Source organism: Larimichthys crocea, chromosome VI (genome assembly GCF_000972845.2).
Source record: "Larimichthys crocea isolate SSNF chromosome VI, L_crocea_2.0, whole genome shotgun sequence".
Classification (NCBI taxonomy): Eukaryota; Metazoa; Chordata; class Actinopteri; family Sciaenidae; genus Larimichthys; species Larimichthys crocea.
In genome coordinates this window covers 17,470,585-17,494,050 of record NC_040016.1, presented here as the reverse complement: position 1 = coordinate 17,494,050, position 23,466 = coordinate 17,470,585, and the positions used below count along the sequence as shown (strand labels likewise).

The window sequence follows — 23,466 nt, the reverse complement described above, 5'->3', positions numbered from 1 at the left end:
ATCTTCTCATGTAACTCTCGGCAAGACAGACATTTCCCTCCCCCATTACTTTAGTATGTGGTCATCTTTTTGTAGTTTCAGTGACACCTTGAACTGTTAATTGCATCGCGCAGGGTTTGTGATTTACACATCTTTCTGCTCCTACAGTCGAAAAAAAAAAATGTGATGTGAAAAACGCTGACAAGATTAACATTAGCACCTAGTTAAAGCCAGTCTTTATGTTCTTTATATAGCCATTGAATGGGATCTGTGCATATTTCAGCGCTACAGTACTACACTACTTAAGTATAGTGTAATTAAATGTATATATCACAATATGCTTTCTTTTGCCGTTGCGGCAGTTTAACGCATTTAGTGCATTTGGCATGACCAGTCAATCTGTAGCTTCCCTAAGAATATTAATAAAGTGTGTGTGAGATAGGTATATATATCAAGAGTATTCTCACCTCTCAGCAATACTGCGGTGAGCCCGGGACACTGACGTTTCAATGTCGATCGGGTGGTAGCGCAGCCCTCTTAGTTCCAAGGTCTCATCCAGTGAGCCTACCACAAACAGGGCGTCATGTCGATCTGAACAGAGAGATACAGGCAACGTGAGTTAGAAAGAGTAGAAGAAGTATTGAAATTTGTTTTCATTCATTATACATTGATCCTGCTTTAAAGTCTATCTCATAACGGACTCATCAAGACTGGCTAACTAAGCTCTGTCAGTGTCGATTTACCCCCACTGGCATCCAACAGCTCGGTCCTCTTCACAAATCCCAAGTATCCCGTCCTGGCCCACAAGGTTTGCGGGTCTCCGAAACTGAGCTTAGTGTTGAAGTGGTTGGCCTGAAGACTCTCCTCTCCATAGATGGTGTAGTAGCCACTTGCACTGTGAGGGCTGTTCACCCAGATCTAAGAGAGAGAAGCACACGACGATGAGGAAGAAGGCTTCACCTGATGATGACACCATCACGTCGTCATCACACAAACAGAGAGCAGGCTTCCTCTCACCTCTCCAAGATGAGAATCACCCAGCGGACCTCTGGTCTCTGGATTTACGATTATCACCCGAACACCTGGCAGTATCTTGAGATAAAAATAAATAAATAAATAAAAGAGTCATACACTGTCAACATGTTCAACTTTAAACTTAAATAATTCAGGAACTAAATCGATATTAAAAACACATCTCACCTTGCCAGACTCCATTAGGGGAAGACTCTGAGGTGCTCCTCGCTCCACCAGCCTCACCCTGCAAAAGTCACATACATAAGTTATAAGATTCAATCATTCAAACTATGCTGACCACCACATATCAACTTACACTCCAAAGTTGCTGAGTTTATGTATTTTTTGAGAATCTAATAGATGTTGTTTTCTTTTTCAAGATTATTTTTTTTGCCATTTATGATAGGACAGCTGAAGATAGACAGGAAGCAGAGAGAGGGGGAGTGACACGCAGTGAATGGCCGTCCGATGCGGGATTCGAACCGGGGCCAGCTGCAGCGAGGACTATAGCCTCCACACACGGGGCGGCCGCTTAACCCACTACGCTACCGACCACCCCGTAGATGTTGTTTTCATTTAACGCTTTCATTGACTGCTTCATAACATTTTGAATTATTGTGATTTAGGAGAGGTACAACATCATTTATGCGCTTAAAAAGAAATTCTTCATCATTATTTATTATATCAGACCTCTGAAACTTCAGCTAGGCCTGCCATAATACAATTTAACTTTAACTTACAAAGCTCGGTTTAGGGGAGATTTTATGACACCTGTTTGAACTGATCCATCTGTTCTTACCTGTCATGGCGTAGGGATTTCATGTCCACATAAACTGTACACGGATCAGGACCAGTGGTGCCCTGTAATACACAAAAGAATAATAACATACAAATCCAAATGGTTCTCATCAAGGTGTGATTCTATGTGAAGCCAGCTTAAGTTGGTTGGTGTACCTGCAGGCAGATGGCCAGGTTAACCCTGGAACCAAAAGCAGTGCTGACGGCTCTGGGTGACAGCCCAATGTCTTTAAACAGCTTGGAGAAGGAGTGTGTGAGGACGAGGCGAGGGCGTTCCTCCGCTATTACCACACAGCTACGCACACACGACAGGTTCACCCCACGGGCCTAAAACACACCCACACAAAATGATCAAATCATCCATGATTCTCTCTCTATATATAAATATATATGTCTGTCCTTACCTTGAGTAACTCAGTCTGAGTACCGAGCCCTTTAGTGCAGAGCTCCATGACAGAGTAAGAGCAGAAGGTGTCTCTGACGCGGTACTGACTGAGCGTGCTCAGCCACAGAGACAAGCAGCTCTCCAACTCGAAGGGAGGAATCAGGATGGACTGGTGACCTGAGTAAACACTAAGAGAGACGGGACAAGAAGGAGTAAAAGTGGATGAGCGGAGGGAGGAACAACGCAACATCGCAACAAGAGACCAACACCGTGACGCATATCATGCGTGAACTGCATGTGATAGTTTATTGTACCTTGAGAGGCACCACAAGACGAAGCCCAGACCGCAGTAAGGATCCAGGCAGATGGCTATTTGGCGAGAGGAGTACAGTTCACACTGCAGCTTTATAGAGCGACACAGTGCACTGACTGCTGCATGAGAGATCTGCAACAAAAAGGAAGACGCATTAGGAAACTCAAAGGAAGACGATCAATATGTCATAAATCTGAGAAGTTGGATGATTTTGTGATTCACTTTTTCTCGTCGACTGACCTGCCAACCATCCGGGCCTACTTGATGTGTTTTGAAAAATCCTATGGTAGAAGTGAAGCCTTTGCATCTCTTCTATGACAGATGTCTCACTGCATGTTTTGAACATCAGTGTAGACTGGCAGCTTTCTAAAGTTGCCGTTGACTTGATTCTGTTAGAGGTCAGAGGTCTGTTCAGATGATTGATCTCTCTCTCTGCTATTTCCTCCCCCTGACCGAATGATCACACCACTTGTGTGCATGCACCTCACCTCACTTCTCACAGGATGTTTTAAACCTGCCATGATAGATTTTTTTTTGGCCACTTTGTTTGGCGGGAGTGGAAACAAGATGTGAACACAGTGACATTATCATCACCTTTTGAGCTGATGTGGAAAATACAACAAACAAACAGTTGCTCCAGCATTTAGAGAGCAACATTAAGGTCCCTCAAGTCCATTATTCACTCTCTTTTCTGTCTGTTTTTGGTGTCCAACAACTCCTGAGGGAAATATCTGGTTTTGTGTTTACCAACCCTTCTCTGTAACATGCTGTCACACTGAGCCAGTGAATGAGGGGGGAAGACATGTAAAAGCTCAAAGCTTAGCAGCTGTATACTTATCAACACGTGGATAGTGGATTGGGAGCAAAAAGCAAAAACATCAATATTTGAAAGTGAATCTAAACAGTCTCACCTTCACCCCAGTGAGCATGCCTGTAGTTGACACACTGAAGTCCAGATAAGCAATCATCTCCGCTGTGGGCGGCTTATAGATCTGTGGAGGCCGACGGCGAGGGAGGTCATCTGCAAACAAAGTAAACATTAAATTACACTGAGCAATAATGACATAGCACAAATGAATCTTTATGATGCATTTTATACTATCAATTAAGGCTCTCAGGTAGTGCTACTAGAATCAGATGTTATTTATTTATTGTGCAAAGTAGTAGTAGTATAGCTGCAAGGAGCGACCAACCAAAAGTGCACAACGCCTTTATCTACCTGCTGAGCAATTTTGGTTATAACTGGAGTGTTGCAGAGAAATGTCCCATTTCCTGTTTGTCTTAATGCCGCCATGGTCTACATCTAAACGTTTCTGATAGCACTGTGACTAACTTTACCCACAACTGATTATTTCAGTGTTTGTTTTTATGTCTTGAATTGGATTCATGACACTGTCAGCGACTGAAAAGACACACATATTTATACATACACAATATTTCTGCAATTGTCCTTTTTCTTTGCACAGCTAATGTGGGTTTAGAGATAAAATATGTCTTAAAATTGATCTTTGGACTGTTTAATTTTGGAGTATTAAAAGTCCTGTGAACTTGTGCCTGTGCATGTGGATAGGACTTTTTTTAATAAAACATTCTGGCAAAAGTAGGTAAATACTAAAATGAATGCTGGGCTTCAGTTTCAGGATCCTGGTAATGTGCATGCCAGGGTCACTGTCGCACAATCATGTCCTACCTGGCGCTTTTTGTTATCTCACCTGTGTCAATGATTGTCGGCCACGTTTTAATGTTCACGGAGGCAGCAGCTTCTTTGGAGCGCAGAGTCCTCATGAGATGTTGAGTGGTTAGGATACATGCAGCTTTACTGACCTGGTAATAAAACACAAGCATCATTCATTTGAATGAGAGAAGCTGATATAAATTGTCAAAAACATGATCTAACTTCCTATGGCCCAACTTATGCAGATTTTTTTAAGGTTCATACGGATTGATTGCTTCACTTGTTTAACTCAACTCAACTCAAACTTTATTTATAAAGCACATTTAAAAACAACTGAGGTTGACCAAAGTGCTGTACAGGTTGATACAAATAATATACAAATAATATACAAATAATACATAAAGTTCCATATTTACAGTACAACGGGTTAGGACAAATGCTAAGATACTTTGGTTAAAAGCCAGGGAGAAAAGGTGCGTTTTTAAGGAGGATTTAAAAACCTCAAACGATCCAGCAGATCAGATGTGCCAGGGCAAATTATTCCACACCCTTCTAAAAGCAACCAGTAACCAGTGTAGTGACGCCAGGACAGGGGATATGTGGTCACGCTTGCGTTTGCCGGTAAGGAGATGGGCATCAGCGTTCTGTACCAGCTGCAAGCGGTGTAGGAGTGAGCGGTCCAGGCCAAAATAAAGCGAGTTGCAGTAATCAAATCTCGTATTGATAAAAGCATGGATTACATTCTCTAGATCTTTACGTGGCAGGGATCCTTTTACTTTCGATAAAATCCTCAAATGATAGAAGCTGTTTAAGTCATTAAATAAGTCACAGTTTTTTGTTGGAGCTAAAAAAAACAACAGGTCATTAATTGAAAACTTTTATGTAGCAGGGTCATCACAGGTTAAAGTTATAATATCAAGATATTTGCCACAACTTAAAAAAAAGACCCTGACGTTAAGGATTAAATGAAAAATGAACACACACGTATTTACACACTTGTGTATGTGCAAAAGAACACACACACTTACATCAATAATCATGCGGACGGTAGGCAGCGTGGCTGCCAGGTTTTGAGGGTGTGGAGGTCTGACGTTTACGGGAACACATCCAGCGTAGAGACAGCCGTAGAAGGCGGCTATCAAATCGATGCCTGACGGACAGATAGAGGACAAACGTGGAGTTAATTGAAGAACACATGTCTCGCAATAATTGAGCTCAATGGGAGTGATGCACAGACAGACAGGAGGCCAGAGGCAGAACCCACCGGGAGGATAAAGCAGCACTACATTCTCTCCGGTGTTGATGCTGCCTTTCTCCATGAGCGCTGCAGCTATCTTCTCCGCCCGCTTGTGAAGCTGCACGCAGGTCGCTGTGCTGACTGCTACACCCTGAAGGGACAGGAATAACACTGATTTACAGCATTGCAGTCAAAGCACACAAACTGCAGCATATGGACGGATCAGTTCGGTACCTTGGCGTTAAGGAGAACAAAGAGGACATGATCTGGGTCTGTCTGCGCCCTCCAGTGTAACGCCTCTGCCAAATACTGATGCTGAAATAATCAAGAAAACATAATTAGATGTTTGTACCGTACATCCGAGGGTGTGCTTTAATAATCTGTATGCGTTATCAAAAACACGACAGGTGTACACGGTGGGAGAGTTTTGTGCTGATGAAAGAACTTAATTTAATAAATAAAAAAAACAAAATAAAGTGGTGCTCAGAAACTGCGTACCTCAGTCCACAGCTGTCTGACATAAATTATCTCTTGCCAACGTGCAGACAATTTACACCACGTACCCTGAGCCAATCCAGCTCTTAAAATAATGAACTATAACTTAGGATGCGAGAGGTACATCAGCAGTAAAACAAGGGAGAGCTACAGGAGGTGCATATCTTGTAACACAGATTAAATAAAAATGAAAACACACATTTTTACGCTCATGTCACAACTTAACACAAGCACGTGAAATAAAACCACGACACATTCTAGATCGGAGTATGTCAAGAATAAACAAAAGGGTGTGGGGAAGATGCCGGAAGGAGGCCACAGTTCTTACCATCACAGTGGGCCACATACAGAGCTACATCCACAGAGAGACGAGAGCAGAAAGAGAGAAGATTTTGGGGCTAAGCCAGGGCCATCATTACACTGGCTATGGAAAAAGTCTTAAACTATTTACTATGATAACACACACACTGTGGGCGAGGACATGCATGTGAGTCATTTAAAAACAGGCAGTTATGCAGAGTTAGTGGCTGGTTAAAAGCAAGTCGCAATGTTCCTACCTTGCGGACAAGATCCTGGTCTTCGATCATGCCGAGGTCCCTGCCTGCAGCCTGAGCGATCCTCTTCCCTGCCACCAGGTTACCCACCATCACAGACGCAGGACCTACGCCGACTACAAGAGATTGAGACAGAGATTAATAGATGATTTTTTTGGGGGGCTTAAGAGTGACAGAAAAAATGGGGAGAGAGAGATGGGGCACAGCATGCAGCAAAAGGCCACGAGTTGGATTCAAACTTTGGGCTGCTGCAGCAAGGACTGAGCCTTTATACACGGAGTGCACACTCTACCAGGCGAGCTAACCGGTGCCAAAGAATGGAAGAAGTTTAACTTTTTGTTTTAAGATACAATGTCATCTGACAGTCTGCAGCAGTGTCCCTGTATTGCCGTCTTTGGGGTCCCTATTTAGACCCTAAGTGACGTGCAGAGGAAGCAGATGTTGCATTTTCTTCCTCCTCTTTAAATGTAGCTCTCCATTATCCTCTTCCATTAATTTGAGAAAAAGTTGTTGTGACTGTCCCAGTATTTATTTATTTTTTAAGTATTTATTGATTTAATTTACTTTCACTCTTTACTTTATTGTACTAATTTAATCTGTTCATTTATTTCTATTAATTACACCCCCGGCTGTGATTCTTACCTGACTGGACGGTATAAATTCTAGACAGCATTTTGGAAATTACTGTGAGAATAAAAACAATGTAAGATAACAAAACCGCAACAAATATTAAAGTCTGTGTTACACTGGGTTAGATGTGGCTGGTTAATGATGAATGTGTTTAGTCCAGTAGAATTTGTATAATGGGTCAAACTGCGTCTACTACACATCTCTCTACTACTTTAGTATCTACAGTAGCAGTGGCACAGCTTCTTTGTCTTTGTTTTCTAATGGTATAGGACCGCTGTAAAAAAAAAAAAAAATGTTATTTTAACTTTGAGAGTTTTTATCCAAATTTTATACAGGTTTATTTATTTTGATGTTTTGTGTTTTTGCAGGTCAGTATTGGATTATTGATTACATTTGTGTTTGCAAGAATATCTGGACAGAAAGTGCGTTATGTGTAGGTTGTTTATGACATTTGCTGAACTTTGCCACAGTCATGTGCCAACATGCCAGGATATAACTTTCCAAAAATTCAGAAAACTCTTGTGTGCACATTATGTAACACTCGTCACGATGTTCTTATTTTACAAAACACTTCACACCCTGACAGGTTCTTACAAGAGAGACAAGCAGAAATTTCTCTGTTTCTCCTTCTGTATTTGTAGACATGATCAGTCGTGTTACCCTCCATAAAAGAGCTGAAAACACATTACACAAGCCTGTCTTTACAGATATGTTTCACATACCGGGCTGCTTCTGGCGGGGCTTAGGCAGGTTGGTGACACACGTGTGGGGACACATTAGGATGTTGCAGGGGTGCAGGTTGCCGTCTAAGAAGAACTGCTTGGTGTCAGAGATGTGGATGCCACCGAGGGGTGTTTTAGGTAAGGTGTTGGCCGGGACCAGAGCCAGACAGTAGAGTCCCACCTGATGGATGCTGTCGATGGCCTGTAGAGGAAACCAAACAACATTGTTGATAGTAATAATATGTTGTGAAGAGCAAAATGATTTGCATCGATGGTTCCATGTTTACCTGAAGCACTCGGCTCATCCACTGGAAGCTGTCCTCCTCGCTGGCATCCGGCCTCTGCTCTGCCACGATCACGACCCTCTCGTCATAGAACACGGTGACTGAAAACACTGCGATCCTGACACAGAAACAAATATATTAAAGATTATTCAGAAGTCAGGTGTTCAAACACAAGTAGTTTAACCCTGAAATATGTTGTTTATATACTTTATGTCAACATCATATCCAGTCCATGCCTTGTTTTGGGTCTGCTGTGCTTCATTTCCACCACCAGATGTCAGCAGCGATAAATTAGTATTTCCACTCAACCCAACAGAGGAGCTCATCATCTCTGTAAACACACTTTGTCCAAAGAGGAACTTGGTAGTCTCCTCACCTCCCCCTGTACACCGTCTTGACCGGCTCCACAGCGAGAGCGGTGGCAACCAGGTCGTCAGCGTTGTGTCTCCGCCCGCTCACCATCAGCAGACCCTCGATTTTCCCCACCACAAAGATAAGGCTTCCCTGTACGAAGGAGGGGATACACAGCGTCAGCGTCATTATATTGTAAGTATGCAGACTCATTCAGAGACAGAGACAGAGTGACGGTTTTGAGTGAAGGCTCATATTACCACTGATGCTGTGCTGTAATGAAACAGTCCTACTTACCGGGCCAATAAACCCCAAGAGTCCTGACCGCACAAATGGAATCTCTCCAATGGGAACGCCGTTTGAATTAACCGGTATCACCTGAACACGACCACAAAAAGAAGTTAATTAACTTTGTCATTCAATTAAGACATTATTACATTATCATTAGGATCAGGACAGACAGGTTGTGTGGGTGCTTTCATACCTCAAAGGTGTTCTTGGTGACTCCGGGCAGACCGTAATACATGTTTCCTCCAGCACGGGAGTTTACTATTATCTCTCCTATCTCATCTGTTTTACACAACTGAGGAGGCCCGTCTGGCTTTACAATGCACATCAGAGCTGGAGACACACACACAAGGTTAACATTTAGAAAATATGAAACAGAGTTACATTAAATTTACATTAACGTCTAACTTATCTAGAAGGTCCAAAGATGCACTTAAAAAGGTTTTTTCTTTCTTTATTAAAAAAACATCCAGGACAAATATAGAATATCTGAGCAATAAAGTCGAGATATAAAGATGATATAAGAGCATAAATATTTAATTAAATGCTTTGAATTTAATCTGTTTGTATGTTTATGATTTATCAATAACGCTTTCATTTTGTGGACATGAATGTCAAAAACCCAAACGTTTAAGTGTTGTGGGCCCGACGCAGCTGTATGCATGACCCAGTAATAAAAACCTGTATACATTTTACATGTTTAGCATTAAAAAGGTTTTTCCTTCCAGGCAGTTGGTTTAAATTTATGCGATAACGAAATGAAAATCAATGTGCAGAGTAGAGTTACTGCAGGTCATCCATCACAGGCAGCGTTTCAAATGATCTCATCAGCTCGTGTGCTTTTTTTTTTTTCTTGTTGGTGTCCAAGCTCCAACATCCACGGATTGAGAGTTGACTTCAGATCAATCTTTTCAACAACATTCATGTTTCCGCTCTTAAATCTTCTTTGTCAGATTTTCCCACAAGCACCTAATCTGTCAGTACTCTCTTCTTCATGCTTCCCTCTTGACTCATTTATCTTCCCTTCTATCGTTACCTCCGGGCATGACGTGCCCCACATCTTGTACAGTCAGGGCGGAGTTCTTGTCCTCCGTGTTGACCCGGATGACACCGTGGCTCAAGCCGCCCATGGAAAGAATGGCACGGGCGGGGAGGGGTGCGCCAGGAACTCCCGGCCTACAAAAAGGAGTGACTTTGATCAAACATGAACGTTTCCATCCATCCCATCTGTTCTCACAGCTAGATATCTGCCCACCCATCCATGTACGCCACCACATATGACAGACTATCTCTCCATCCACTCAGAGAGACCAGTAAAAGAAAGAAAGAAAGGACTATGTGGGACTAGAGATCCTTCCTGTAGGAAAGGAAATACAGGTCAGTGACATACCTGCGTATAGCTACTGTCATGGCCTCAGGCGAGGTAGCACAGGGACAGATAACCTCAGGTTTCAGCCCGTGGGACTGAAACACGTTCAGGAAGGCATCGCAGGAAGACACCGACCCTGACGGCAAGAGATTCAACACATTACTTCTAATTTTAGTTAGCTGGGAGGGGGGTCAAAGCTGGGGGTCATGAAGTACTCACAGGGGTTAGCACCATCAGCAACGATCAGCATACGTAACGAAGCCAAACTGGTGTCCCTCTGCTCACGATGAGCCATCATGGCCCAGTGCAGATCACGGCACTTCACCAAAGCCACACGAGCTGCGCGTGAACAAGACCGTCATGTTACATACGTGTAATTCTTCTTCTGTACGGCATTACTCAAACTGAGAGTGTGGTTTACCTTTGTGGATGTGAACCCTCTGGACCCAGGAGAGAGGACAAGCCTTCATCACCGCATAGGGAACACTGATAGTGTGTATCCTGTTCATCACAGCCTGGAAATAAACAAACCTCGTTTAAGCAGCTGATAACCTCAGATTGGGACAATGAGGGGACTGAATCATGTTTTTAAACGATAGAGTTTAAAAGAATCTGATGGCTTTGTGCTCTAACAGTCAAATTATATTTGATCACTAAGTGATCTGTTAATCAAATCAAATTAAATCAAGTTTATTTGTATGGCCCCTTTACCATAGCCGAACGGTACCCACAGTGCTTTACAACAAAGCCACAAAACAATACATAACAGATACATAACATTAAAAGAATACAATTAAAAGTGCTGTAGTGTTAAAAGCCTTCCAGAAATACATAGAAAGGAGCAGACAGAATGAGTACACCTGAGAAACAGTTTTGCCCTGGTCAGAAATTAAACGCCAGTCTAAAGAAGTGTGTCTTAAGCTTCGATTTAAAAAAGGCTGAGATCAGTAGTGGTGCGGATGTCAGGGGGAAGTTTGTTCCACAGTCTGGGAGCAGCGACGGCAAAAAAACGATCTCCCCACTGTTTAAATCTCAACCTAGAGACCTCTAACAGAAGATGACCCGAAGAGCGCCGGGCTCTGCCACAACTGCGAAAAGTTAAAATCTCTGATGAGTAAGAGGGGGCCGAGACATTTAATGGCGTTAAAAACAAACAACAGAAGTTTCAAATCAATTCTAAAACAGACTGGAAGCCAGTGGAGTGACGACAGCACAGCGTGTCTGGTTAATGAATTCAATAACAGAAATGATGTGAGTGGGATAAGCAAAAAGGAACAAAAGGAAACTTCTCTAGAATGAATAAAAAATACCAAATAAAAAAAAAAGAGACCACAAAATAAATCACCTCCCCAAAAAAATAACAATTAAGAGAAAAGAGAAGTATGTGACCAACAGATATTTGTATAATGAGAATAATGCACAAAGAAACAATCAAAATAAAACAACATCAAATCCCAATAAATCATGGGAATGATGAGAATGCAGACATTAAAATCGTTTCATTATCAGGGAGAAGAAGAACAGAACAAATAACCGACTGTAGACACATTTGGCTTTTATTATCACATCCTTTACTGGGCAAGAAGAGTCATTATAGAGACAACACACTTACTGAGAGAACTCCATGCCACAGGCCCATGTCCTTTTTAAAGTCCAGGACGTTCACTAAAGTTTCCCCTTTAAAGTGAAGAAAGACAAAGTGAAGACTTAGAACTTAGAACCATGTGCAAGAAGAAACCTTCAGATAACAGATGACGACGCTCCGGATGTTCACTCACCCTCGCAGTAGTTGCAGGCCTGGGTCAGCGCTTGGCAGTGGGTCAACATGGCTACTTTAGACACGGCCACGCCGACCACTGTGCCCTCTTTACTCGCCTTGTACTAAAACAAAGAGGAGACACAAGAGCTTCGTATCGCATCAGGAGGTTTTAATGTTATCTGTTTGTGTGCTAACCTGCAGCAGCTCTCTTACCTCTATATATGCAGGGTCAGTGTTGGCAGTGGGGATGTGCGGCTGCCAGTCTTTGGAAGGCTTGGTCAGGTATTTCGAGTCTGTCACCACCCACTTTAGTCGGGGCCAGCCTATCAGAGAAAGAAAAGTAAAAATCAAATGAATTTCAAAATGTTATGCGACCAGTTTGAGCAAATTTGTGCCTGAAATTCATCGTCACTTCGTCAAATCGTGCACAGCCTGTACAAGTCCAAAGGTGACCAGAGATTTAGCCATCATAAGAAGATACGTACTGACCTTTAAACTGCAGTATTTCCCCAGTGGGGGTCTTGGGTAGACCCTTCAGACAGATCTCACTGGTCAGAGCCAGACCAACACCACAGCTACCGAGCAGAAAGCCCACTTGGCTGATACCTGCATCCTAAAACCACACAAACACATTCATAGTTGAACACACAAAATAAATACATATATATATATCTGGATATGTTCCTCTGTGGGTTGCCTTACCTTGCGAGACAGCGGTACTTCAATAGGTACAGGTATAACCTCAGCCAGGAGGCAGCCGTAGAAGGCCACCCAGAACATCCCAGGGTCACTGTTGGGGTACACTAACGCCACCTACCAAGATAAGTTCTACATTAGATTACAAAGAAGACAAAAATATGCCTTTATGGACGTAAACACTGGCGCTAAAATGTTAAATACTTAGTAATAATAGTTACAAGACTACAAGGTCTATAGCCCTGCTTGTAGCTTTGCAGATGCTGATGTTTAGCACGTAAATCATCCAAGTTTAGTCATGAGGATTCATCCTCTGGGCACCATGAATGTCTGTAATAAAATCAGTGTTAATAATAATAAGACAAATAATTCAAAGATGTTGCATCCCTCTTTGCTCAATTAATTTTGCTTTATACGTTTGTTGTGTGTGTGTGAGTGTATCTGTTTCCTGTCGGTGTGTCATCTCTCTCTCACCCGGTCTCCAGGTTTGAGGATTTGCTCGTTCTTGGTGCCCAGCTTGTTCAGGAGGGTGTATGCCAACTTCACGCTGCGACTCCACAGCTTCCCTATAACAAACAGAAGGTGGAGCGGGGAGGGGGAATTACAAGGGTATGTCTTAGCAGTGCCAAAAAAATTCTGATGTCACAGAGTGAACACATCTTTATATTATCCAGATCAACTCTTGAACTTTTAACAACCTCTCGGTTTTTAGTCTGACGTCTTTCTTTCTACATGTTAGCAGCTCGTGTCTCACCGTAAGTCAGCGTGTAGAGCGGTTTTCCTGTGATGTCGAGAGCAGTGAGGGCGGGGCTCTTCCCCTGTGTGGCCCCCCATCGGGCCAACGCTGCCTGCAGGGCTGGAGGCCAGTTACTGACCACACCCAAAGGTTCCCCTTTTACTGGGATGATCTGACGGCCCTCCGGCCTCGGCGTGTTGGGGTCTGGCTGGGGCACTGTGTGCGTGAGAGAGAGAGACAACAGGACATGAATGCCAGTTTTTCAAGTAAACTCGACCTTCACGGCCACTTAAATATAAATTTAGGGGCCATATTGGAAACACGGAGGTCAAAGCGTTTCGTACCTTCCACGATCTCCTCTTGGTCGTCGGTGAAGAACTCACTAAGCGGCGGCCTCTTGGGCCTCTTCAAGGTGTTGAGCAGCTGCTGGATCTTTGTGGACACTCTGCTGCTCACGGGAACTCCTACACGCAGGACGAAGGTGGAGAGGGGCGGCGGCAGGACAGACATACAGTCACACACACAGGCTTGTGGATCATTGACAAAAGTCTACATGTCTGAACTTCTTAGTTTAAACTCAGTCTGCTGCTCTTCATTCGATGACACAAGATCTGAATGGACTGTAACATCTTTTTGGGGAATGAAGAGTAGCATACGTAGGTGACGACAACACGAGGAAAACATGGTGAGCTGGGGTAAAGTTGTTTTTTTTTTGGTTTGGGATCACACGTGAGGATTCATTCTGTGTGTTTTTGTTGCACTTATTTCTATAATCGTTACAAAAAGGACGGAGAGTAAAGGCCCTTTCACACACAACGTGACTTAAACCTCGCACCGCACCTCAACGGCTTTTCACAGCGAGCGCTGCTTGGCAAGCTTCGACCCAAAGTTCGAACTTAGTCGAAGTTCGGGGGCGCAGAGAGTTCAGATGTTTGGCAGCTTAGTGTTTAGCTCAAATCACATTGTGTCTGAAAGGGTCTTCAGGATACAACAGCTGACACAGAAAGCTACGGACATTACACATTAAGGAGTTTCCTTACTCAGGATATTACCTCTTCCTATCAGCCAGTCAAATAAACAGTGACAGGGTAGAGAAAGATCAAGAAAGGAAAAAAAAAAAAGCAGTAAAGTCTGATTAATGATATTTTAGAATGACACTTATTTCAGAGAGATTTGTGAGTTTGGAGTCAGACAGAGGCTCCCGCCAGAGACGCATAGATCAATTCAGATGTCATGTGGTGTAGTCGTTACCGTCCGCAGTCTCCATCATGCTCGAGCGGCTCTGCCCGCGGCTCATCCCTCTGACCACAGCGTTGGAGGGCAGGTCCACCCGTGCGCCTCTGGACGGAGGGGCCACGGCTGTCACATCTGGAGGGGGGGCGCTGTTCTCAGAGGGGCCTGCAGTGTGGAGAGATGAATGAATTCATAACTAACTGGATATTAACAGAACATAACAGAGACCAGCACACAATGGGTATAATAAAATCTTTCGGATCTACAGTAATTTTAGTTTTTCAAAGAAGGTCTAAAACTTTTAATTATAGAAATGGAAAGTGTAGCAGTGAATTCATGTATTTATTTAAAATTATATATGAACTATTTGCAATTTTGTGTCTCTGATTATTAATTCTAAATATTGCAAATCTCAGTCTGTGATGTGCTGTAGGCACGGCAGCTGTTGTCATGGTTTTGGGCAAACTATGGAAATGAGTTATGTAAATGTATTTATCCTGTGTCATGCTTCATCTGGTTTTTTTCACTTTTTTAACATTTATACACAGCGTATAAACATTTAATAAACTCTTTAATAAGGTTGTAAGCATGTATAAAGATAGTACAAGTACAAGTATAGCTCCTCTTGCAACGCATTCATAATTGGGGTATTGAAACATGAAATATTTTTGCAATCAAGCGTTTCTGAGAATTATATTTATCAATGAGGTATCCATATATTTAATACTTTACTCTACTTAAACTCTGAAGAGATGTAGCCGAACGCTCTGGACGTTGAGTTGAGAATCTTTTGTCACACCACCGTGTTCACGATCAAGACTGAACTTTAAAGCTCCTCGTCTTTTCGTGAGTGAATGTTTTCATATGAATGATTCCTTTAGGCGTGCAAAACTGTTTCATCAATCGTTCAGTAATAAACCCTTCATAGGAGATTAATTACATTACTGAAGCCATCAAAGTAAAAAATCCCTGCAGTGCCTCACCAATGCGACTATGAGCCAGCATGTCCGCCACCGATGCAGCGTGGGGATGCTCATGCTGCTGGGACTGAGGCTGGTACTGAGGCTGATACAGGGGTTGGTACTGCGGCTTATACTGAGGCTGAGGCTGCGACTGAGGCTGAGGTTGAGGCTGGCTCTGAGGCTGCGGCTTGGCCTCTCCGTGGGACAAAGTGGAGGAGGCTGAGGAGGAAGTGGAGGAGCCCTGGACCGTGCGGTTTATCCAGGAGTCCGGGCTCTGCAGGTTTGGATTGACCTGAGGCGGAGAAGCCACCACTGATGACTGCCTGCGCACAGCCGTCTCATCTTCAGATCCTGACGACGAGTCTGAGCAAGAGAGAGGATGGAGTATGAATTATCCAGCTCAAAAATCAATGTGTAGGACTGTCCCTCTTTCCCGTCTTACCTGGCGGTGTGCGGGTTTCAATGGGAGACTGCACATAAGTGGAGCGTCTCTTGGTCGGCATGGGGAGTGCCATCTTCTCCTCTTTATGTTTAGCCAGGGCAGCTTGTACTGCCTCTGTATGGATGTCTGCATAGACAGAAAACACAGTTTGAGTTAAGGGTTGATCCCAGCAGCTTTGGACCCGGTCCAAAGCAAAGACGCAATAGAAGAAACAATAAAATAGTGAATACATACATACATACATACATCTTTAAGATGATATTTGCACAGTCACACTTATTAAGAGGTGTATGCAGACACCTCTAGTGCTTTGTGATATTTCCCTAACTGCTGTTTGAATATTATTATATTTTAATTGTTTATTTGTGACAGGCAGAAACTCCTGGAGAATATTTTAAGAAGATTTCCTCTTATAATGACATATTTCTTTGGTTCCTGAACAAAAAAAAAAGGTAAAATTGTGACAGCTGTAGCAGGATTATGCATTATTTGTGCAATTCTTTATTTTTTTTAATTCAGTATAAATAAATCAGACATCAGGCGTTAGTTTGTGAGTAGATTAATCAAACAGGGAATAAGAAAAACAAACATATGCTACACAGCCAGTCCATTTTCTGTAACTGCTTATCCTCATCAGGGTCGTGGGGGGTTGGAGCCGAACCCAGCTGGCATTGGGGCGAGAGGCGGGATACACCCCGGACTGGAAAAGTTGCCAGTTCATCACAGGGCTCACAGATAGAGACAAGCAACGATTCACAGCTATGTACAATTTAGAGTCCATATGCTAAACATTATTTTCGGTTTAAAAGATTACTCAAATTAAACAATCAGAGAGGGAACAATCACTGCAGCTCCTCTGCTCTCAGCTCACACACATTAAACCTGTGACGGCTCGAAGGGGAACATCATTTTGTTTTAAATGTTTCATAACCGCTGATTCATTCCTTTCCAGCGATTTCTGACAGCGGCATTTTAGTCATTAAGATTTTATTAAAGCAGAAGCGGTATATTAAAATGCCGAGAGATATAATAAAAGTGAAGTCCTCAGAGGAACGACTGCATTTTCCCACTGAAACAGAAAGCCACGACGGGAAGAGAGAGCGAATTTAGCCCACACGCTTGCCTACGCGCACGCACGCGGTAATAAATGCAGAGATACTTTCGCTGGATGACGCCCACGGGCACGGTGAACAGCCACACATTCAGGCTATGTAACAAAACATGTGTCTCACGAAAAGAGAGAGAGAGAAAAAAAAAGCCCACTCTCGCTGACAAATCATATCTATTAAGTCAGGGGATACAAAATCCATTCAAACATCAACACATTTGAATAAATCATCAAGAAGAGCTCATTACACAGCAGCAGCAGGGACCGTAATTACATAACGTGGCATTCTGCTGAACAGATTGCTCAGGGCTAAATCATCTTCTCTCATAATGTGCCCATAGTCCACCCTCACACAGGGGGGCGTCGGGGGAGGCTGACTCCTTACACATGTCTGGGAGGATGAGGGCTGTCTTTATGGCGATAAACATGGCAGGGGATGTATGTATGTAAGGGCATGTAAGAGGCCTGGAATTATCTTTCATACAAAACATACATGTGTAACTATATTTTGGGGTGTAAAAATCTGAAGGCAACTCAAGGAGGTCAATTAAATCAAGGTTTTTCTGCACTTTCATTTCTTCCGTCTCCCGTCGCTGCAGTGTTTTGACGTTTCTTCTTCTAATTATTTGTTTACGCCGTGTCTCAATAAAACTCTCTAAAACTTTCCATTTTTTTCAGTCACGCTGGGCTCTGCAGACTGCATTCTCTGTCAGTCCACACTAAAAATATCGAATTAACCGTCGAATGAATTGCCATGAAAAGTTTGCACAAACATTTTAAGACTTTAGTGATTTGAACATCCAGGGATCGGACATAGACCTACAAATTCCTGGGTGTTCACCTAAACAATAATCTGGACTGGACTGACAACACCCATGCTCTCTACAAGAAGGGCCAGAGTCGCCTCCACCTGCTGAGGAGACTGAGGTCCTTCGGAGTGTGCAGGGCTCTCCTCAGGACTTTTTACGACTCTGTGGTGGCCTCAGCCATCCTTTATGCTGTGGTCTGCTGGAGAGGGGGGCAGCACGGACAGGGACAGGAGCAGGCTCAACAGACTTATTAGAAGAGTGAGCTCTGTCCTCTGGACAACACCTCTCACCCCCTACATGACACTGTCCCTCATCCCTGCTGCTGTCAGACTTTACAACACCTGATCATGTCGTAGTCTCCTGTTCATGTCCCATTGCTATTTTTAGTTTTTCATTTATGTTCTACCTTAGTACTTTTTGTAAATATGTACACTTGTGTTTCCCTCCTTGATTCTATATTTCGCTGCTGTTAACAAGTGAATTTCCCCGTTGTGGGATAAATAAAGGTGAATTTCCCCGTTGTGGGATAAATAAAGTATTATCTAATCTGATCTGATCTGATCTCTTCACTTTTCCTCTAACGCCACCACCGGGTCAAAGTTTGACCAAATACCTGTGACACTTCCAACAAGCCAAGAGCTGCACTTATGAGCAATATACACAGTTGATGATCATTTTTAAGACGGTGACGTTGACCTGTGTTGTGTTATACAGAGAGGAGTTTCTAGTATTTCATGTACCCTATTCATATTCATGAGTGTAGCCCCTCTGTAAACCGGCAGCTGGCAATGACTTGACATGAAGTGAAAATTACAGGTATGCAACACTACACAGCGAGCAGCTGTGGGCTCAGGAGGTCTATTTACTACGTTTGTAATATAATGACGATTATTCATGTCTGAAGTCTCACTTTACCGCTCACTGCAGAGTAAACTTATTGATCGTGCTCAGAGAAGTGGACGAGTGAGCAGAGGAGGGATCGGATCGGATGCTTTCTGCTGCCTTTGAGCAGCCGAAATGCTGCATCAGTGCACCATCAATGTACTTGAACTGCACGACACTGTGAACAGAGCAAAATGAATGTCACGCTCGTCATCACCTTTTGTTCTCGGCTCTGCGTTCCTCTTCTCGAGGCCTTATCTTTAAACCCACGAGGCCTACAAAACTTTCCTTCCCTCCTCTATTTCTCAATATATTGCACCAATTTCTTTCCAGCTCTAATCTAATTTAAATCCTCCCCCCAGATCTCCTGATAAAAAAAAAAAAAAATTCTGGTCAGATTTTCTGACAACAAAGTGTTTTTTTCAAACAATCCCTCCACCCACTAGCAGACAGACTTTATATTAGTCAGCCTGGTATTCAGCATGCTGGAGTGTGAGGGTGTTTCATCTGAGAGACGGGAATTGTTTGAAAAGACAAGAAGGGAGAGGGAGAATTAAGAAAAGAGACAGCAGGGTGTGGGTCGGTCTGGAGGGAGGATGGTTTTACAGCGTGAACTTCAGCTCGCAGACACTCTGAAACTCCCCTCACGTGCTCCGTGCTCTTTCACCTCTACTCTACTGCTCTGGTTTCCTTTATCCATCGACAGCGTCAGGTTTTCCCCCTCCATGCAGATCAGTATTCCTCTGTTCTCCTCACACATAGCCGGGCAGTGACATCACTCCTGCCTTCACAGAGTGGGGGTCCTCACTGAGGGGCTCCACAGCTGCAGGGCTGCACTGATGCCTGTCTTTCTCACAAAGCTCTTCTTTAATTGGTCCCTTTGAAACAGCTCAGTGTCTGAGCTTAAGAACAGACTAACCCTGCAGAGTTATCAGAGGAAGCTACATATGTCCTCAGATATAAAGATGAAACAAGAAGCATGGAGTTTTTTTTTTTTGTTAATGTTGCATCCCTGACCTGATCTGTAGCGGTCATCCCTGGTTCCTCCGCTGCGATGCGTTCTGCGGGAGCGACGTTCTCTGTAACGGGACGAGCTGGAGGGTGGAGGGGGGTGACTGGAGGAGGAACTGGGAGCCGGAGGCTGCACGTCATTCTGACGGGGCGGCGCCACTGACAAAGACATAAACAAGAAACATATATTAATTAAAAAACACACCTATTATCTCACTCTCTCAGTCGCTGAGAAGGCATTTCTGGCTGAAAAGATTTAGAAGGAAAACAACTTTAAGCCTCTGGAAATGTGGCTTGAAAGAGTAAAAATTCATACATGGTATCAAAGTTGATTGAAATTAGAACATCTAGTTCAAAAACAGCTCATTTTGCTGTTTATATGATTTCTCCAGGCTCTGTAGGTCCGCTTGGAGGAGCTCGATAAACAATATCAGCTTAAGTGGACACTATATTTATAATATTGAGAAGTGAAGCAGTTAACTATGCTCTCCTCAAAGCCAACAGACCACACTCCTTTGACAAAAACGCACTTTGCTTCGCATTTTGCTAAAATATTTTCTAACTTGGTGAACTGAGGATTTATTTTGTTTCTGTCACGTTTAATTAAAGTGTGTTTTACGATGAGTTAATTAAGTTGATTTTGGCTTTTGGTAAAAGAGAGATGCTTCATTCAGGAGACATATTTTTTTATAGTTTACTAAAGAAAACAGGTGTAAGAATATTTCCTTTCTCGGCAGGTTGTGAGTTTATTTATTACACTAAATGTAGCGAAGTTGGTTTCTTAAAGCTCAGGCAGAGAGGTTTTGTTTTGTGGATTCTTTATGATTGGCTGAATGAACATCCGAGCATAACCGCGCCCAATTCCAACCCACTATCAGGAGAGTTAACGAAACATAAATTACAATATTTCAGATCTGGATTGAAACTAATTCACTTTTAAAGAAGCTTATTATTATGTACATTGCTGATAAACAACAGCACTGTGCTTGACTTATCCAGATTTTGCAAAAGCCAACAATTTACCATCATTGATGAGGAGAGACTGACACAGAGAAGGTGTCACTAGGAGGCAGCAGTGAGCATTTACTGCAGTGTAATAATCCAGTTTATATTTTATTCAATTATCATGCAACACACTTGTGTTTTTTAACATTAAGTGAGTTATTTTATACAACATTTACAGCGTGTAACACGAGTTAAAGTAACACGTATGTGGAGAAGATGTCCATGACTGTTTAACTGACAGCAGCAAAGCAGTGTCTGTGTGTGAGTCATGACAATAACAGCCTGAAAGTCAATTAAAATCTTAGTCATGTCAGATAAAATGAATCACGTTTCTCTTTTGAATAAGTTGACACATTATTTTGTTTGCTTTTGTGTGTGTAAGCAGAGAGTCAAACAACAGAGAGAACTAAGATACACTTATGTTTACAGGGTAAATAATACAGGTGATGGGTTTTTTACCTGGAGTATGAATGATGTAGGGAGCCAGGAGTTTGGTCCTTTTCTTCTCATAGCCCTTCTGTGTAATATCACCTGTAAATGAGCACAAAGCAAAGTCAAAATGAGCTATGATAAGATTATATCAGTTAAATATCAGTTCATTCAACATTTCAGTGGAAGTCTTCACAGCCTGATAATATACTAAACCCTGATCCTTCTTCTCTTCTCACCTGTTCAAACACAAGAAAACAAAAACAACAAAACTTTGCAAGCGAGAAGACGAAAAACACAGATGGAAGCACACGGTGTTGCCGTAATCTCCGAGAGATGTCTGAGGGCGTCGAAGATGTGGCTCGCCTCCAGGCTCAAGTACGACACGAAGGCAAAAAAACAAAACGGGACTAAATTTGGAAACGTACGGAAGCGTGGGCGCGCGAGAGAGAGAGAGAGAGAGAGAGAGATGAGGATGATTCACCGAGAGAAAACAGAGAGAACGGAAGGCTGAGGGTGAGAGAAGTGGGAGACGCACGTAGATAAAAACAGGAACGTTGAGATCGCAGAGGAGGATGACAGATGACAGAGGTGAGTGATGGTTCATCCGGAGGAATCTTAAGCCACAAGCTTAGAGAGGAGCAAAGCGTCCCTTGGACACCCCCCTCGTATCTCCCTCACCCCTGCCGACAGCCCATCTGCATCTTCCTCCAAGCCCATAAGACAAGAACACAGGCTGATTGAGCTCTCCCCGCTGGCCCTGAAGCCAAACTCCTCTGTGGGCAAAGCTGTCACATTTTTTCAGACACATACTAGAAATCCATCTGGAGAGCCTGCGCTCACTTTTCTTGTAACTGTGTGTTGAGCAGCGACGATTCAAGTCGGTACGTCTGCCAACAGCTGCTCACAAACCTCTTCATCACGAAGACAGTCTCCATGTTTCTTTATCGTACAGCGACTTAGACTTGTACATATAGTCGAAACAGTGTAACAACACCATTGGCCAGTCTGACAGGTGATCCTTGCAGCGGCTGTATCATCTGCTTCAGCCGCTGGAATGAATCCCTGATTTAAATTTAGTGCTGCTGAGACGGACGGAGATGAAAGGTCGAAGCTGTCGTCTCTTCCCAGTCACACCGCAGATAACAACAGAGGTCAGAGGAGGATTTTTCTGCTTTACTGACACAGGTGAACTCAGATGCTCTTTTAAACCAACACAGGATGTTTGGTCCAACTCCATCTGCAGATGTATCATGTATTATGATAAAAAAAGATACAGAACAGCTGCTGAAAAAGCCTTGTGCTGAGATAGTTGGACCGACCGCAGTTTCCAGGGTCAGGAATGAACTTTCAGTCACAACAGTCTTGCCAGATTATCTAAATCACTTTAGTCAAGTTAAACAACAGACAGTCAGGGTAATAATTTTTGCCTATTTGCCTTTTTATTCTCTTCCAGATGAGTCTGGCTAACCTGAGAGTTCCTTTAAAACCTGTCTTACCAGACACCTGTGTGTCTGATGTTTGTAACTCAAAACTTCCTATTCCAAGAGACGTCTTTGCATCCTTAATTTCTGTGCAAGAAAAAAAAACAACATATTGCTGAGCCGCTGTGGCACAGAGTTTGTTTTTGATCAGGTACCTATGTAATATCTGACATTTAGGTTCGAGTGAGTCTCTCATTCTTGAAATATGTCAGTACTGGCCTGGAAACCGCTGCATGGACTACAACAAGTACTGGCTGAAATGTTAATGATGCTGCCATGTACAGGAATACAGGATGTAGATGCTGCCTCCTATTTTACTGTATAATATCTTGATGTGTATTGTTATGGAATTTTCTATCCTTAGATTACACAAGGTCTTTAGGTTGAGGTCCTCGGCAGTATTAGTGGTTTGGCTTTGGTTGAGAACAGTTGGTGCCAGTCTATCTCAACACTGTGGTGTCCATGGTCAAAGAGACCTATTGCTGCCTTCCTAGACATAATAGATAGTTTGCCTTTGACGGTCCAATCTGCGTAAACAGACATCTGTGTCTCCAGACTAGAATATGCTGACAATAACACCTGCACGGATAAAAACATTCTCTTTGACTAATTCTGGGCGTGTAGTATTTGTGGTGTTATCTTGGGGTTTAAAGTCGATCCACCAGGATGAGTTGGACAGAATGTGAGACTGACTCAGGCACTTCTGATGAACTTTGAGAGTGTCTCTAATTCTCCTTGGCTAAGCATCAATAAATTTACAGCATAAGACATCAGAGGCTCCTGAACACTTTCTTCCCTCCTGACCTCACCACTGAC

At 43.0% G+C, this 23,466-nt stretch overlaps 1 protein-coding gene across 5 annotated transcripts in view; it reads right to left on the bottom strand.

The window, feature by feature from the left end:
• LOC104931277 (disco-interacting protein 2 homolog B-A-like) overlaps nucleotides 1-23,466 on the bottom strand; it is a 39,209-nt gene that overhangs the window by 1,682 nt on the left and 14,061 nt on the right. The window contains exons 2-39 of one of the 5 annotated variants that reach the window (XM_027279492.1): nucleotides 21,197-21,268; nucleotides 19,739-19,891; nucleotides 15,923-16,048; nucleotides 15,502-15,843; nucleotides 14,537-14,683; nucleotides 14,326-14,343; nucleotides 13,630-13,749; nucleotides 13,304-13,501; nucleotides 13,024-13,115; nucleotides 12,556-12,666; nucleotides 12,343-12,466; nucleotides 12,067-12,176; nucleotides 11,873-11,975; nucleotides 11,707-11,771; nucleotides 10,516-10,609; nucleotides 10,314-10,433; nucleotides 10,116-10,230; nucleotides 9,762-9,901; nucleotides 8,922-9,058; nucleotides 8,735-8,815; nucleotides 8,463-8,590; nucleotides 8,090-8,204; nucleotides 7,803-8,004; nucleotides 6,454-6,566; nucleotides 6,225-6,248; nucleotides 5,636-5,716; nucleotides 5,429-5,552; nucleotides 5,193-5,314; nucleotides 4,202-4,313; nucleotides 3,401-3,510; nucleotides 2,491-2,621; nucleotides 2,196-2,364; nucleotides 1,948-2,118; nucleotides 1,793-1,854; nucleotides 1,180-1,237; nucleotides 997-1,071; nucleotides 723-897; nucleotides 447-570 (exon numbers count right to left, since the gene is read on the bottom strand). In XM_027279492.1, the coding sequence (XP_027135293.1) occupies nucleotides 447-570; nucleotides 723-897; nucleotides 997-1,071; nucleotides 1,180-1,237; nucleotides 1,793-1,854; nucleotides 1,948-2,118; nucleotides 2,196-2,364; nucleotides 2,491-2,621; nucleotides 3,401-3,510; nucleotides 4,202-4,313; nucleotides 5,193-5,314; nucleotides 5,429-5,552; nucleotides 5,636-5,716; nucleotides 6,225-6,248; nucleotides 6,454-6,566; nucleotides 7,803-8,004; nucleotides 8,090-8,204; nucleotides 8,463-8,590; nucleotides 8,735-8,815; nucleotides 8,922-9,058; nucleotides 9,762-9,901; nucleotides 10,116-10,230; nucleotides 10,314-10,433; nucleotides 10,516-10,609; nucleotides 11,707-11,771; nucleotides 11,873-11,975; nucleotides 12,067-12,176; nucleotides 12,343-12,466; nucleotides 12,556-12,666; nucleotides 13,024-13,115; nucleotides 13,304-13,501; nucleotides 13,630-13,749; nucleotides 14,326-14,343; nucleotides 14,537-14,683; nucleotides 15,502-15,843; nucleotides 15,923-16,048; nucleotides 19,739-19,891; nucleotides 21,197-21,268 (4,564 nt within the window). The remainder of the gene's footprint in view (nucleotides 1-446; nucleotides 571-722; nucleotides 898-996; nucleotides 1,072-1,179; nucleotides 1,238-1,792; nucleotides 1,855-1,947; nucleotides 2,119-2,195; nucleotides 2,365-2,490; nucleotides 2,622-3,400; nucleotides 3,511-4,201; nucleotides 4,314-5,192; nucleotides 5,315-5,428; nucleotides 5,553-5,635; nucleotides 5,717-6,224; nucleotides 6,249-6,453; nucleotides 6,567-7,802; nucleotides 8,005-8,089; nucleotides 8,205-8,462; nucleotides 8,591-8,734; nucleotides 8,816-8,921; nucleotides 9,059-9,761; nucleotides 9,902-10,115; nucleotides 10,231-10,313; nucleotides 10,434-10,515; nucleotides 10,610-11,706; nucleotides 11,772-11,872; nucleotides 11,976-12,066; nucleotides 12,177-12,342; nucleotides 12,467-12,555; nucleotides 12,667-13,023; nucleotides 13,116-13,303; nucleotides 13,502-13,629; nucleotides 13,750-14,325; nucleotides 14,344-14,536; nucleotides 14,684-15,501; nucleotides 15,844-15,922; nucleotides 16,049-19,738; nucleotides 19,892-21,196; nucleotides 21,269-23,466) is intronic. The other 4 variants (XM_027279493.1, XM_027279495.1, XM_027279494.1 and 1 more) reach the window with 4 other exon arrangements.